Here is a 13,907-nt window from a genome sequence, read left to right on the forward strand (position 1 = left end):
AATGTCATCTAGTGCGTTATCTGTTGATTCAAGCACTTGAGTTCTGCATCTGGTGCAGCCCTCGCTGGATCTGTCACCTGATATGCTGGTGATAACACTCGCTCTGGTAAGTGGCATATACCTCGCAAAACAAACACATATATTATATACTGAGGGAAATAGGACTTGATCATGGTGTATTTTTGGACTGAGGCTTGGATAACAGAGAGCTTATTTGAACATATATTTATTTATTTATTTCATTGGTGTTTTACGCCGTACTCAAGAATATTTCACTTATACGACGGCGGCAAGCATTATGGTGGGTGGAAACCGGGCACAGTCCGGGGGAAACCTACGACCATCCGCAGGCTGCTGGAAGACCTTCCCACGTACGGCCGGGGAGGAAGCCAGCATGAGCTGTGGACATATGTTGGAAAGGCACTTAAGAATGTAGTCATCGATTTTCTTTATTTCCTTCGATTTATTTCTTTCTGTTGATGTGAAGATGGCCCATATGTATCAGGTCGTGGCACAGACCAAATGCTAAGACCAGTGTTGTCAGCTATACAGGCATTTACGTTGTTATCTTCATGCTAGGGCATTTATGGCGCCAGGGGGTACACAATGCTGTATTAGAAACATAGCCCAGTGTTGTCAGCTATACAGGCATTGACGTTGTTATCTTCATTCTAGGGCAATTATGGCGCCAGGGGGTACACAATGCTGTATTAGAAACATAGCCCAGTGTTGTCAGCTATACAGGCATTGACGTTGTTATCTTCATGCTAGGGCATTTATGGCGCCAGGGGGCACACAATGCTGTATTAGAAACATAGACCAGTGTTGTCAGCTATACAGGCATTTACGTTGTTATCTTCATGCTAGGGCATTTATGGCGCCAGGGGGTACACAATGCTGTATTAGAAACATAGCCCAGTGTTGTCAGCTATACAGGCATTGACGTTGTTATCTTCATTCTAGGGCAATTATGGTGCCAGGGGGTACACAGTGCTGTATTAGAAACATAGCCCAGTGTTGTCAGCTATACAGGCATTTAAGTTGTTATCCTCATGCTAGGGCATTTATGGCGCCAGGGGGTACACAATGGTGTATTAGAAACATAGCCCGGTGCTACAATTCACATCCCTCATTGCCCGAACAGCACTGCCATGTGCAAACCATGTTACCAAATACTGTCATCGCAGAATTTGGTTAACAAATAAATTGCAATACGTCTATGAAATAATCTTACAGATACACATAAACACAACAATAATAATGTACACACTATAATTTTATTTACAGTGTATATATACAATTAGGTACAAATTGGTAAGAGAGGTAATGGAGAAAACTACACCAAATAGATGTAGAGGTCGAATTAAGATGTCACCGTATTTTACCTAAACGTTTATACTTGCGTACACATGACGTATGGGTGACAAAATACGCAGGAAACCGACAACGTAATAGTAAAAGAGAATAAAAATGAAACAAAACCATAATATCGCTCAAAAGCTACACAGTTTTTTTTAACTCACATATTTTTTGTTACGAACGGGTACAAAGGTAAGAACACTGTAAAATCAGAAGCGTAGGCAGACATAAATCTCGTATCTACGTCTCTACATGTCTCTTATTTTTAACATATCGATGTATGCTCGTGTTGACACGTCTACGGCAGCATCGTCTTTCTTAATGGCGGTTTTCCGGAGTCACCCATACTCCATCCTTCGTGTTTGTGAGCAGAAATGTGCTGCCGAACTTCAGAGGTTTCTGAAAGTAGAATGATAGCAGTTGAAAGAGCTGCCATCAATAATGCCACAGAAATCACTAAAAGACGTAAATGTCTGAGAAAAGATCAGTATTGTACTGTACAGAAAAAACAATTTGATTTACTTCTGTGAATTTTTCCGATGTAGTTAAACGTTTTTCAACACGTCGGATTCAAATCTGGTCTATTAGAACATTACATCTTAGGTTGTATTGATTACTATGTGGTAGAAGTTTAATTTACTGACTGATTTGTATTCCTGTCTAAAAAAAACTCAAGAATATTTCACTTATATGACGGTGGCACAGCCCTGGGGAAACCCACGATCATCCGCAGGTTAATGCCAGACCTTCCCACGTACGGACTCCCAAAGTAATCTCACTGCATTCTGTGTTGACTTGAAAATACAAGGCTGGTGGTTCTTTCTTTTGATGCTACGTGTTAACGTTTGCATATATCAAGGTTTGATATACATATCATGCGACCTAGAGGCTGGTAAGTTGCTTTCGGTGCCCATAGCTGACTATTTGAACTGGGTGATAGAAGGCGACAGTAAACACGAGGATGAATGACTTCTTAAAAACGGTAGAACCAGCTTTGTGACATAACAGGTCTCTAACCTCAGGAGGCAAATATCTTTCTTAGATAATAATCCACTTACCGTCTTGCTGTTTGTCTTGAATCTGAAAGACTTCATCAGATGAATCAAAGCCAGTTTCATCTCAAGAATGGCAAGTCTCATGCCGATACAATTTCGGGGGCCATACCCAAAAGGAATCCACTGAAGGGGGTGATGGGTCTTCTTGTTTTCTGGACTAAACCTTCAAACAATAATCACAAGATTTTGAATGTGTTCATTCGGTGTTCCTGACTTATTCTAGATTTGGTACCTGTGCGAAAATGTATTACGATTCTTCCCTCCATTCGGTAATTGAGAGCTTGTGGTTAAACGTCCCACTATAAGATTGTTTTCTACATGACAGCGGTAAGTTGTATGGGTCGGGGAAACTGGTGTACCGGGGGAAACTGGTGTACTGGGGCAAACCTCTGTACTGACAAACTTTCTCGTGTGGCATACAGGCTGGCAGGAAATGTAGGTGGTCTTCGGCGAGCTCCATCTACCACTTATTCTCACCACAATCCATACAAAATGTGAGAGCGGAAGAATCTACAAATTATCTGTCCACCTCCGGAATTGAACCCACATCCCTTCTGCCTCGTGGTTATGAGTGGCATGCTGACCTCTACCCTCTAATTCCTTGACAGACAAAAATAAATATTTTCCACACTATTTTATTCAGACAGAACTGCTGATCTACATATAGATAAAAAGAATATAGCACCATGTTTCACTGACATAACCAACGTTCTCGTGAAAAGTGAAGAAGAAAAGCAGGTAAATGGGTTATGTTATAACAATATACACCTGATCATGAAACCAATGAGAGCCCCATTCATACTGGACGAGGAAACCAGAAGGAACTTTGCGTGCGTTGGGTGAGAAAACCTGTGAGAACCATGTGTTCAAGAGACTAGTGTACTCTGGGTCTAGGAAAGCAGAAAGAACCTTGAGTACTCTGGGCGAGGAAACCAGTGTACTGGAGGAAATATGCTTGTGTACACTGGATGAGGAAACCAAAGTGCAACTTGTGTACATTGTAATAGAAAACCGGAGGGAACTTGACAGTGGGTTTATGATTTTTACACACTTTATCCCGGCTGAATATTATTGATAGATGTCGAAGAATGTGAATACTATTTTTCCTGCGATCTCAAACATGCACATTTCATATCGAGTAAATCAAAAAGAACTTAGCTCTTTTATTATGCAACTCTGTGTGGACAAAATGAAAATAAAGTGATATTTTATTTTTGATTTGGTACTTAAAGACGCGACTTGCGGTGTTGATATTATGCTCGACACGGTAGGAAAATGAAAGTCACGTTGTGATTGGTTATAATTACATTTACGTTTGTGCTCTATCTCACACTTGGGGATCATAATCAAGGCCTCTGATCCAATGACACGGTCGAAATTAACAAATAGTAGGAGGGTACGTATTTTAAAGCCATTACGTAATCTAATACATTTCACACTTTTCATTTTTGACCCTTAAGTTTTCAATAACTTCCCGAAAAGTTGATATCTACAGAGATGTCTTTTCGAATTTCTATATCCTTTAACCCATATTACCTTTCCGGGTCAAAGACGTCCGGATCCGGCCAGTATTCCGCGTCATGGTGGATTGTGTAGATGGGCAGACCAACCACAGTGCCAGCGGGGATGTAAAGTCCACGGATTTCAGTGTCCCGTTTACATACACGATCCACGCTGTGAATAAACAAACCAGTCACGTGCGGGATTTATTTATTTATTTGGTGTTTAATGTCGGGCTCGATAAATTTTCCAGTTTTATGACTGCGGTTAGGTGAAGGAATCCAGTGTGCCCGGAGAAGATACCTGACAAACCTAGTGACTTAAAGTCACAGCCGAACAGGTCAGGACTGGATTCGAACTCGTGACCTCATCGGTCAAGCAACAGACAGGTCCCAGTTCACATGATAGTTTCAAGCAATATTGTAGCACATTCCATTTGGGCTGGTAATTTGTGTTAGGTTCCATGAGGTAGGGCTCTCGGGGATAGGGGGTAGGGGAGGAGGGGCTTTCGTTTATTATAATGGGCTTACAAGCGTTTATGTTCATTTCTTTTTATGACATTTTATCCCTCTCTGGTTGCTACTTACCGAGCTGCAGGTGGGTTAATTCTCAACACTTCCATGATCACCATGTCAAGGTACTGTAGCTCTCCCACCGTCTCGTAAGCAGGCAGTTTACCCTGATTAAATAGTATAGCGTTAGTTTGTAAAATAAAAAGCAGAAAAGCAGGACATTTTAAATATAATAAAATATTGGCATTTCCGATCAGAAGCTGTAACGCACGTGCAATTCGACCAGAACTTTGAGAAACCTGGGGTATCCGACGGGTTGAATTTATTCATAGAACAAAATTTGTTATAATTAACTGACATGATCTCATAAAATTAATACCGTGTACGATGTAAATACACACCAATTATACATGAAGTGTTCTTTTCAAGAAATCGACACATTTCGTGTTTCATTTGACTTGAAGAGAAGAGACGCATGCGCATTTCAAAATCCACTTCCGCTTAAAAAAAAACAAGAAATAGGCCATGCGTAACAACAAGAACCTTTTAGACTCAAGCTTTACTTTCTTTCTTTCGTTCAAAGTAATAATTTGGCGATAACATCAACCACGCTTTTCAAACAAAGAATGGAAATGAATAGAAATAGGTGGCAGCAAAATGTCGACCTTAGACAAGCATGACCTTATTACAGTTATCCTACCGGCGGGAAATGTTCGTCGATCTCGTCTATCAGTTTATCTTGAACGTCAGGGTTCAAGGCGAGATGGTACAGCGCATGCGTCAACGTCGTGGCAGTGGTGTCATAGCCAGCAGAGAAGAACAGAATACATGCGGCAAGAATCTCCGAATCTGATAAACCTGCAACAGGATTTTTTGCTTACTTCATACTTTTGTTCAACAATTTGTTTTTGATAATGGTTAAAAAACTTACTTCTCATAAAATATTTGCACGCTTTACGTCACAGCAAAATGTTCGAATACTCAAACAAGAGGAGACAATATTCTGCATTTCGGTGCTATCTGTTATTGGTGAAGAGTCGTTTATAACACTTTAACCAATCGAAACCCGGATTCGCACCACCATACATGATTGGTTCTTGGCCGTATTCACACAGTTTAATCCCAATCCATATATAACCTTTTCCGTGAAAGACAACGAGACAGACAGACAGAAAATAAATTTTACAGATTGGTGAAGAATTACCACTGACCTTTTCCCTTCCTCTTATCGACCCATGCGGTGTCTCCGTTTTCATGGTTTTCTTCCCGTTTGCTTCCGGTGGTCACGTGACTTCCCTCTTGTTCCGAGGCTTGCGCTTCACGTTCAGCATTTGCCATCATTTCCAAGAAGTCGCTGCATTTCTAAAACACGGACGACTGGTTTAGTGACACTGTGACCTAAGAGAGTGGCAAAGCTCTTGTATTTTTGATACCATGAATTCCAAACCAGAACGGCGACGACAAAGCGATGGAAGGAAAATAGTCAAACGTAGCTGGTGAAATACGGCCTATTGCCAATTTACCTTACAAAGTGGAGTCAGTGAGTGATTGGAGTTTAATGGTGTACTTAACAATTTTTCAGTGATTTTATCTTGTGCTGCTTCACTGAGACGACTTACAGAAACAAGTAAGCTGCCCCGTCCGAGCCATTATACTGATACTGGTCAATTGTCCTATACCCTCAATGCTGAACGCCAAGCGAGGAAGTTACAACTTCCTCTTTTTAAAGTCTTAGGTGTGACCCGACCCAGGATTGATCCTGGACCTACCGTCCATAACTGAGCTAACCTCACTAATGCCTTTATTCTCTGTTCATGTACACGCTTAAACAGAAGTAACTTAGACCTCCCTAGAACAATGGCTCAAGCAGAGTTAGGTTTTGAAAATGCAGTGATGGCAGTTTCAAGACTTTAGATGTCACAAGCATAGAGGTGCTTTGAATGATATGTTGTCATTATATACAATAACCAATTACATAAAAATAATGCAAAGGGACTAGGTCTTGGAGATGCTTAGTCCACCTTCAGTAGATTCCTGTTTTATTCTGGCACAGAATATAAAAGATGACAATAAGCCTGTAAATCAGGACCTGTAATTGGCCATGCTAACAATATATAATGTTACTTTAATCTGTGTCTCACCTTGTCATGACACAGAGAAAAAGCTCATTTAATGTTGAATAGTAAGTCACAATTCCTGAACCGACCAAGTGCACCGTTGAATTGTCATTCGTCAGCATCAACCAGGTGCAGCTTTGAAATCGATGGTCTTTTCTTGAAAATCGCATCCTAACAACCACCGCCTTTCTCAGGCACGTTATGATCGCATCAGATGATATGAATTAATAACTCTCAGATTTAATAGCTTACCGTAAATCAGCCGTTAATAAAAATGCTTACAACTATACCTACCCCTGGATTCTCTCTCCTCTCCGCTAATGCTTGCCTCACAATTTTTGTGAAGAACTTCTCAGCATCCTGTGGCAAAGTTGGTAGTTTCAAAGCTCCAATTATTGGCAAGAAGCAGGGAAGAATTACTGAAACGAAACGAACTGAAAGATAATCTGAGAACAAAAATGAATAGTGATTCTGAAAAAAATGCGACCGAACTGACTTCAAAATTTGTAGAAGACAAATATCTGGATAGGTATAAGACATACCTATGTCAGTTAACCGTTTTTGTATACATTGCAACTTGTGGCTTATAAACTTTACAGCACATGCCACATCTGGCCAATATTTGTGGAAGACGTCTACTTTGTATCCATTTTAAACACACCTTATACACCTCACAGAGCATGTTTCAACGCCGGCCCAGGTCAAAACGACTGTAATTTTCCAATGAAGTACTCCTCAGGTTACAATTTTCAGACCAGATTCCCTGCTCACCACAATAAGGGATTTTGTTCCACTAAATACGATTTCTATCTGAAAGTTGTGTGTCAAGTTTTGTGGTACATTAAAAGTAGAGAAATACTGTTTTCATTATGCCATGTTGAGAACGTAAAACTTTGATTATGCTCACTTGACACATGTTTAGCTTTTGATCATTTAAGCATTTGCTCTGCAAGATAGAGCATCAAAAAACGTACACAGATGGTAAATGAGGTCAGAAAGTATTCAGATAACAGGCCCTACACCTAGTAACTACTTACGCACGAGAAGGAACATAGGGTCTAAGATGGAAAACTCGAAAAACTTCCTGGCGTATTTGACAAAAGGGTCATCTTCCGTGTTTTGTGCATCAAGATCCATACCAAAGGCTGTGGACGCGATGACCTCCATTGTGTAGGCTCCGGTGTACCTGATGGAAGTTGTGTTAAAGCACTGGTTACTTGGTTTGCGGGCAGGTAGGCTTTTTGGATGAATGGGAACTTAAGAAAAACTTTGGAACACGATTTAGATCCTTATTAACTGCGAGCGACTAAAACAATCTTTGACGCCTTTTCGGTATCTTTACAAACTGATTTTCCGTCATACTGTATTACTGTATATACATACTTGGCTCTTTCGTGGTTTTTGTTCAACGTTGTTTTAGAAATTGATCTTGCTATTATTGAGCCGCAACATCCACTATGGTTGACGACTGGTTATGGGATGTCTTACATGTGCATTATTACCGTTTGGCATCAACAGGCTCGCTGTTGTAGGCTGCTTTCTTCATCGCTTTAATCATCGACTCTGCTGCCTTGTTGATCAGACTGGTCATCTGATGTGAATAACGGCGTCATAAGTGATGGTCATTGAGGTAGAAATCATTATTGTCCTTACTGAAATTTAACTTTTACCACAAGATTAAGGGGTGAGAAGCAACCTATCTTTGGGCATACACTTGACAAACCCTCTGACAAAAAGTTGCTGAAAATCAAACGAAAGCTGGTTTCGAGCGTACGACTTCACTGGCCGGGTAAATGACACAGCACATGAGATTAAACATTGTGCACACGCTTAACATCAGCTGTTAACATCAGGTAACTGTGCACACGCTTAACATCAGCTAACTGTGCACACTCTTAACATCAGCTAACTGTGCACACGCTTAACATCAGCTAACTGTGCACACGCTTAACATCAGCTAACTGTGCACTCGCTTAATGTCAGCTAACTGTGCACACGCTTCCCTCTTACGGACGAAGAGGAAGCCAGCATGAACTGGACTTGAACTCACATCGACCACACAGCTGAGAGGCTCCTGGGTCATTACGCTGCGCTAACGCGCTAAACAACTGATCTCATCGATGGACGACTTGGCTATAGATGGTCTCCTTCAAAGAGAAAGTTATTCACAGCTATAAATAGATGTATCAAATGATGCTTCAACTGATGCTTGCTGAACTTGAGGTATTCATTTTTTTTATTTAAAATAAAAAAAAAATCATTTAAAATATGAATTACCTTCTTCAGTTTACCTCCACTAAATGTTGGAGTTTGGGTGTTTCTGTTATGTCGCCATTCGTCATCAAACTGCATTGTGAGGAAATGAGAGTGTGGAGGCCGTGCATATTTGCTCAGCCCAAATTCCTGCAATGCGAAAACACAAGTATTAATAGCTGAACGAAAGAGATTCACGTGTATATGTAAGTAGACAAGCAGACATAATGAGAGATAACCCAAAAGACTGACGGACATACAGACAAAGAAACATACAGACCGGCAGACAGGCAGACAAATATAAATATATATATAGAGAGAGAATGACACACACACACACAAACACACACACACACACACACACACACACACACACACACACACACACACACACACACACACACACACACACACACACACACACACACACACACATGAGGAAAACAAGTTTAGGCTTCAAACTCAAAGCTAACACCTTACCCTTCTGTTGGTGAAGTTACTGAACTCTTTGACGGTTATCTCCTTCAGGATGTCCACATCACAGATCATTAGCACGGGAAAGTGGCCTTCGTGAATACTGAGTATAGAAAAACTCCAACATGAGAGTACAGGCAAATATATGGCACGCTCACATGATTGCCAAAACAACTGAAAACAACTCTCCTGAAATCTGAATTATCAGATAAACTGTTATGCTCGAAGGTCGCCAAGTGTGAATTCGATTGATTTATATATTTGCTTGATTGGTGCTCCGAATATTTAATATATAAATGAAGCACTCTGGTCTGGAATGCGGTAGAATGAAACCAGGCAGTGCCCGGTGAGAGGAGAGGCGGGACACACGACAATCCGCATTTCGCTGCCACATGAGATATATTTCATGCATGCTACATGTTGCATGTAGGTATATATATATATATATATCATCTATTATGCAACACAAACACGGTGGTGTACCCTATTTTAATGTCAGGAACACTCATTGTTGCCCACTATATGTAAGTACATAATTTATAACAAAACCGATTTGAATATATTTCACTTTGAATGTCCCAAATGTCTAAAAATCGGACAATACCAAAAATTTTAATCTTAAATGTTCAATTTTAGACGTGCAGCCTGACCCTGCGCAGTCGTTGTGCTACTTCAATGTCACTGTATGTTTTAACTCACCCGAACACGCGCCCGTACTTTTGACGCCATTCAGACTCAGACTCCACAAATCCCTGAACAATACAGAAGAAATTTATTTAATTGCTTCTGTTGTACGAACAACAAGCCAGAACACCAAAACAAAACTGGAACAAACTAGAAGCTTTTGTAACCACAGCAAATGTTCCTCACTTATAACAGTCTAAAAGCTAATGAAAATATCACAATGATTCGACGATGATCTAACGCATAACAGTAAAGGCATCAAAATCCTGTTAGTTACATGTTCCAAGGATGTAAGAAAGACTGCAATCAAATTAGGTCAAATTCGTCGAAGTGGTTCAGCACTTAAGATTGGTACACAACCAGTGGCCAATCAAAAGAGTTAAAAGAAGACATGGTGGAACGGACAAACGGATTGGCGTACAAGCTCCAAAATACATGTTGTTTATGAGCATTTATTAACGGTCTCCAAAAGAAAAATTGAAACCAAGATTTGTCTGGATGTTCTGGAGATTTATTGCAGGCAAGCAGTAGCTAGCAGTAGGAGAATTGCTAAAACATAGCCCATCGGACAAAAAGACAAGCATCAAAATTTAATCAGTTGTTATTTTATTTTAAGAACGATTGAAGTCAAAATCAGTTTTGAAGCTGTCTGACCAACAAACTGAGGTGATAGACGCAGGACGACAACAACACAAAACTGTCGCAGAGCCCCCCATCTCTTTAGTATAAGCTGGGGGAAGACACAACCACATACAGACATACATGTATCAACTCTAGCACACTCCAAATCCATCCTTGTCTCAGGTAACTTCATCATATTAGATACAACCACGGGCGTAAATTGCGTCAGTTACATCCACCTACCTTTCGTGCAATGTCCAAAATATTTCCCACGAATGGCAAAGGCTTGGGTCCCTTAACTCCAATCTTGTCAAATACTCCATAGTTTATGGAAGTGTAGCTTAGACAAAGAAAAATATGATAAACAATTAACAGGATTTCACACATCAAACACCTCAGGACGCCACAGATACAGATGGATTAATAGAGAGAAACACGCCCCTGTGACAAAGGAGGAATATATGGTTCGGAGAATGGTGACGTACAGTTTTCATATATTTTCAATCAATGTCACTCTTGCTTTTTAATATTTACCAAGGTCACGCAAAACGTAAATAAAATTTGAATAAATATGGAGAAGGAATCCAGAATGTGGTGCTCTGCTTCCTAATTACACCTAGTTCCGCTTAACCGGGTGTAAAGGATGTATCTGCATCGAATAAAATCTCCACATTGGATTTATATATATACAGTTGCAATGAAAGCATAGTCTTGATCAACAGCAACTTGTGTGCTAGGATGGTACACAATTCAGAACCTAGTTCAGTTTACATGTCTAGTGGGAGGGGCGTTCCGTTTGTCTTTCGACATCTTTGAAAACTACTTATCGTTTCTCTTTTTCTTACTTATATGCTTTGTTTAGTACTGTGGTGGTTTGTGATTATTTGACTGGAACGCCCATTATGGTTTACCATTGATATACAAATGTCGGTTTCAAAAATTACGTAAGACAAATGGCAAAGAGAATATAACAGCACAGCAAACTGTTTGCTCACCGCGCTGTCGTCTCCGCCTATACTGCGGAGGTTAAAGGTAATAAGCAGAAAGGGAGCTGCAGAACAAGTTTTAAGCGTGTTATGAACTAAACCGCAGACGATATCACACGTGTTGTCTGTCACCTTTACTGAATGGTATCTGCACTGCAGTTAACTAATGGAACATCCAGACCACATAACGTATTTCATCAGTAAAACATTTTATTTGACGTCCCATCAGGCCGTACATGGGAAGGTCTGCTAACAACATGCGGATGGTGGTGGATTTCTCCCGGGTTCTGTCCGGTTTCCTCCCACCATAGCGCTCGCCGCCGTCGTATAAGTGGAATACTCTTGAATAAGACGAAAAACACCAAACAAATATATAAATAAATATTTGATACTTTTCTGACATATAGGAAGAGGGATGAGCGCTTATTTATTTTTTGTTCCCTGTAACCTGGAAGACACGTCCATCAGCAGGTACTGGTGGACTAAGCATCCCCGAGGCCTAGTCACTTTGCATTGCTTTATTATGAGTTAAATGTGATATTAAAACATAATATTATGACATTTTGCACTGACACCAGGCAAACAGTAGTTCGGTGTGCGTTATTGCTCTTATTTTAAATCCTTTATTTCGGCGGCGATTTTCACATATATATGTATTTTTTAGGAGAATAGTAACAAATTTAGTCAACTTCAAAATTTTAAAATCATCTGATATTTTAAATTTAATAGGGGACTTTTGAGTTCAAATTCCTTTATTGTTAAAGGTAAAAAGGTACTACATAAATTGTATGAAAAACCAATGCGCTTGTGTAACGTGAAGCGGTCTGGAACGTTTGTTCATGGAGAGCATCGCAAAGAACTGCATATTTACAAACAGTGCAGATCGCTTTGTGGCCGTGGCATAGTTTTCAAGGCGGGTTCCCCACTGTGAGGAGTTTGTACGTGCACTAACACCCAGGTGAAAAGCGTCGATAATGTTAAACAGGTATAGACGACAATCAGTAATGTCACAGGTAAATTGTACCCGTACCTTGTACCTTATCATGGCTATAGACAGCAAGAGGATACTTACAGGTACAGGAGAAGGAGAACAGCTATTAAAAACAGCGTCCATAGCGGGACGTTCACCAGTCCCAAGATCTCCATTTTCCTAACCGTGTTTGAGGAAAGGCTGTCCTGTCAAAGTCCTCTGCGGTCTATGCGCCCCACGGCTTATGACGCGCAGTGTATTTTGTGTGCAGCGGACTTGTGCGTTTGACCCTCCCTGAGGCTAATCTGGTGGGTTGTTCATGCGTATCGAGATCTAGGGTTTATTTGGCTGGACGTTGTGCCCTGTATGCTCTGCACTCGCTAAATACGATCCAGGCCTGAGGATTGCGAAACGTGTTCGCCGGTGGAAAATAGGTCGGCGTGAACAGTGTGTAGATAAGAAAGGCTATATCAGATGTACACGTAATACCACTTTTACGCTGACGCGCTTGTCTCTCGACCCAGATACGGTCGCTTAAAATCAGGGGGCTGGCTCAAGTTTAAATGTTATCTTCATGCATCGACGCTGTAGCGTTTGCATTGCCTTTTGATTGTTTATATCTTTAATATTTCATTCTACATTTCAGGAATTTTCGGAATACTTCCTAACGGACCTGGTACGATAAGGAGGAGAATCAGATCCAGAGAGGTACGATAAGAAAGTGCAAAAATCAAAACCCAGGACAATTTTGTAAATTTCTGAATCAGCAGAATAATACTTGGTCGACGTATCCATAAAGTTATATGGTCGTTAAAGAGATGGTTGCTTAGTAACAACCCGCCAAAAATGCACTCTCAATCGAAAACCCAAACTTTTCGTTCAAACGAGGCAGTGTGTTTTTAACTTGCAGTATGAAGATCAACTTTAACCAGAATGATAGTTTTACCAAAACATTCATGTGTGTTTTTATACGTTCTATCAAAGTTTCGTTTTGATTAACCTTCGTCGTCACGATATATAGACAGCCTTGCATTAATTGGGTGTAACCATGAATAAAAATGGATAATTGTTATGGTATAGTATTACGTAACGTCTAGCAACTATAGCGAAATCATGCCTGAAATCTGGTTGAGAGCACAATTACTCGTCTATCATTAACATGTTACGCTTAGTGGAAGTATAGGCTGAAACTGGGGCCTCCGTAGCTCAGTTGATTAGTGCGCTAGCGCAGCGTAATGACCCAGAAGCCTCTCACCAATGTGGTCGCTGTGAGTTCAAGTCCAGCTCATGCTGGCTTCCTCTCCGGCTGTAATTGAGAAGGTCTGTCAGCAAACTGCGGATGGTCGTGGGTTTCCCCCGGGCTGTGCCCGGTTTCC

General features: G+C 40.6%; 1 protein-coding gene across 1 annotated transcript; it reads right to left on the reverse strand.

Annotated features, from left to right (window-relative positions):
• Positions 1-1,258: 1,258 nt before the first annotated feature.
• LOC135476099 (cytochrome P450 3A24-like) lies at positions 1,259-12,838 on the reverse strand. Its single transcript, XM_064755996.1, has 14 exons — positions 12,634-12,838; positions 10,819-10,915; positions 9,970-10,022; positions 9,277-9,373; positions 8,821-8,946; positions 8,046-8,134; positions 7,581-7,729; positions 6,838-6,962; positions 5,638-5,788; positions 5,127-5,284; positions 4,502-4,593; positions 3,951-4,088; positions 2,418-2,577; positions 1,259-1,758 (listed from the first exon to the last, which is right to left on the reverse strand). The coding sequence occupies exons 1-14, from the start codon at positions 12,705-12,707 to the stop codon at positions 1,678-1,680; spliced, it is 1,590 nt and encodes a 529-aa protein (XP_064612066.1). The 5' UTR covers positions 12,708-12,838; the 3' UTR covers positions 1,259-1,677.
• Between the last annotated feature and the right edge of the window lie 1,069 nt (positions 12,839-13,907).

The sequence above is a fragment of the Liolophura sinensis genome, chromosome 10 (assembly GCF_032854445.1).
Source record: "Liolophura sinensis isolate JHLJ2023 chromosome 10, CUHK_Ljap_v2, whole genome shotgun sequence".
Taxonomy (NCBI): Eukaryota; Metazoa; Mollusca; class Polyplacophora; order Chitonida; family Chitonidae; genus Liolophura; species Liolophura sinensis.

What these genes read in the sequence shown, in the direction of transcription:
- LOC135476099 (XM_064755996.1), bottom strand. Translation starts at nt 12,707, where the DNA reads ATGGAGATCTTGGGACTGGTGAACGTCCCGCTATGGACGCTGTTTTTA. An exon ending in AAGTACGGGCGCGTGTTCGG is followed by an intron (nt 9,374 to 9,969) that starts GTGAGTTAAAAC and finishes TTCTATACTCAG; the next exon opens with TATTCACGAAGGCCACTTTC. An exon ending in TCGACGAACATTTCCCGCCG is followed by an intron (nt 4,594 to 5,126) that starts GTAGGATAACTG and finishes CTATTTAATCAG; the next exon opens with GGTAAACTGCCTGCTTACGA.